This window comes from Poecilia reticulata, linkage group LG6 (assembly GCF_000633615.1).
Source record: "Poecilia reticulata strain Guanapo linkage group LG6, Guppy_female_1.0+MT, whole genome shotgun sequence".
NCBI lineage: Eukaryota > Metazoa > Chordata > Actinopteri > Cyprinodontiformes > Poeciliidae > Poecilia > Poecilia reticulata.
The window spans coordinates 3,790,022-3,791,760 of NC_024336.1; the positions used below are offsets into that span (position 1 = coordinate 3,790,022).

The 1,739-nt window shown below is 46.0% G+C and overlaps 1 protein-coding gene across 1 annotated transcript in view; it reads left to right on the forward strand.

Moving 5' to 3' along the window:
* Window positions 1–19: 19 nt before the first annotated feature.
* The window catches only part of pdia3 (protein disulfide isomerase family A, member 3), a gene marked incomplete at its 5' end in the record, with an annotated part of 19,511 nt that continues 17,791 nt past the window's right edge, over window positions 20–1,739 (forward strand). Inside the window, 5 exons of the mRNA XM_017305144.1 lie at window positions 20–168; window positions 284–400; window positions 1,074–1,199; window positions 1,286–1,465; window positions 1,545–1,653. Of these exons, the coding sequence (XP_017160633.1) occupies window positions 20–168; window positions 284–400; window positions 1,074–1,199; window positions 1,286–1,465; window positions 1,545–1,653 (681 nt within the window). The remainder of the gene's footprint in view (window positions 169–283; window positions 401–1,073; window positions 1,200–1,285; window positions 1,466–1,544; window positions 1,654–1,739) is intronic.

Below are 1,739 nucleotides of genomic sequence, written 5' to 3' on the forward strand. Positions count from 1 at the left end.
CCAGCGTGATGTTAAAAATGTTTGTTCTGAATTTCTCTCGTCAGGTTTCTTCGCTGACGACAAGAGCTCAGAGCAGACCGAGTTCCTGAAGGCCGCCAGCGCTTTGAGGGACGACTACCGCTTCGCACACACCAACGCCGAGGCCCTGCTCAGCAGCCACGGCGGAGAGTGAGTTCCTGCGTCACACGTCGGAGAACTAGGGAGGCGGGGGGGTGAAAATGGTTCTGAAGTTTAAGATAAAACGATATATTTCAGCGAGGATGTTTCCTGTGTCTGATCGCAGGGGAGTCGTCCTGTTCCGTCCTCCACGTCTYGCCAACAAGTTCGAAGACGGCTCCGTGAAATTCACCGAGGACAAATTCACCAGCAACAAAATCAAGAAGTTCATCCAGGACAACATGTGAGTGCAACCAACGATCGCTTTAGGAGTCGATTAACTGGCACATTTAAGACTTTTATCCAATATTAGAAATGCATTAAAAGGTGCAATTAAAGAAATATTCCTTTTCTGAGTGGGAAAATATAAATGTGTATTGCCTAAAATACAGTACCATCGTTCTTRGTGTAAACTTGATCATTTGTAGCAAAAGATGCATTTGTAGCTGAAAACAGACGTCTAACATCAACATGTGGGGAGCTCAGCCCTTCCTGCTTAATGTAGCAGCAACACATTAAGCAGGAGCTGTTCATTTCTTTTTCTAATCAACCAATTAATTATTGGACACAATTTTAAGTTTGCTGTGTTCCCATTAAACATAAAATGTAATTAAAATCACACGTGAATACATGAGAAGTCATTAAAACGTTGCCGTGCCATCATTATTCCTATCTTCTTTGTCTTTTCCACCAATAGTAGCATCCGATTGTTGATCATGTGACTCGTGATGCAAAAAACGTGTTTTAGTTGGTGTTTTGTGAAACGCAAACCAAAACCACTTCATCTAGGCGACTAAACTTAGCAAAAAATGAAATTTTATGAAATCTTCCAATGAGCAAGTTTATTTTCAAAATGTCACCTTTTAAGACCAACATAAACGCAGCTGTTGATATTTTCCCCTTTTTCTCCGTCCTAGCTTYGGAATCTGTCCCCACCTGACAGACGACAACAAAGACCAGCTGAAGGGCAAAGACCTGCTGGTGGCGTACTACGACGTCGACTACGACAAAAACCCCAAAGGCTCCAACTACTGGAGGAACAGGTGGGCGCCTCGTGCGATTCCTCCGCGCCGCGCGCCGACTCGGCTTTATTCACACGCTCCTCCCTCTTTCGCCCTTCTCGACCCAGAGTGATGAAGGTGGCCAAGAGCTTCCTGGACCAGGGGAAGAAGCTGAACTTCGCCGTCGCCAACAGGAACCAGTTCAACCACGACCTGTCCGACTTCGGCCTGGACGGCTCCGGCGAGCTGCCCGTCGTCGCCATCCGCACYGCCAAGGGAGACAAATACGTCATGAGCGAGGAGTTCTCGTGAGTCCACCAAGATTTGCTTTAATATGTTTTTTTCTTTGTTTTTCTCCTCTRATGTCTTTTGTTTTGTTGCCTGCAGCCGAGACGGAAAGGCTCTGGAGCGCTTCCTGCAGGACTTCTTTGATGGGAAGTTGAAGCGCTACCTCAAGTCAGAAAAAGTCCCTGAAAACAACGACGGGCCAGTTAAGGTGAGGGATTCCTGGAATGGCTGCTTGACAATGTCAACGTTGTTTCCTCTGACTGTAAGGGATGGAAAATATGGATTAAAAAAAAA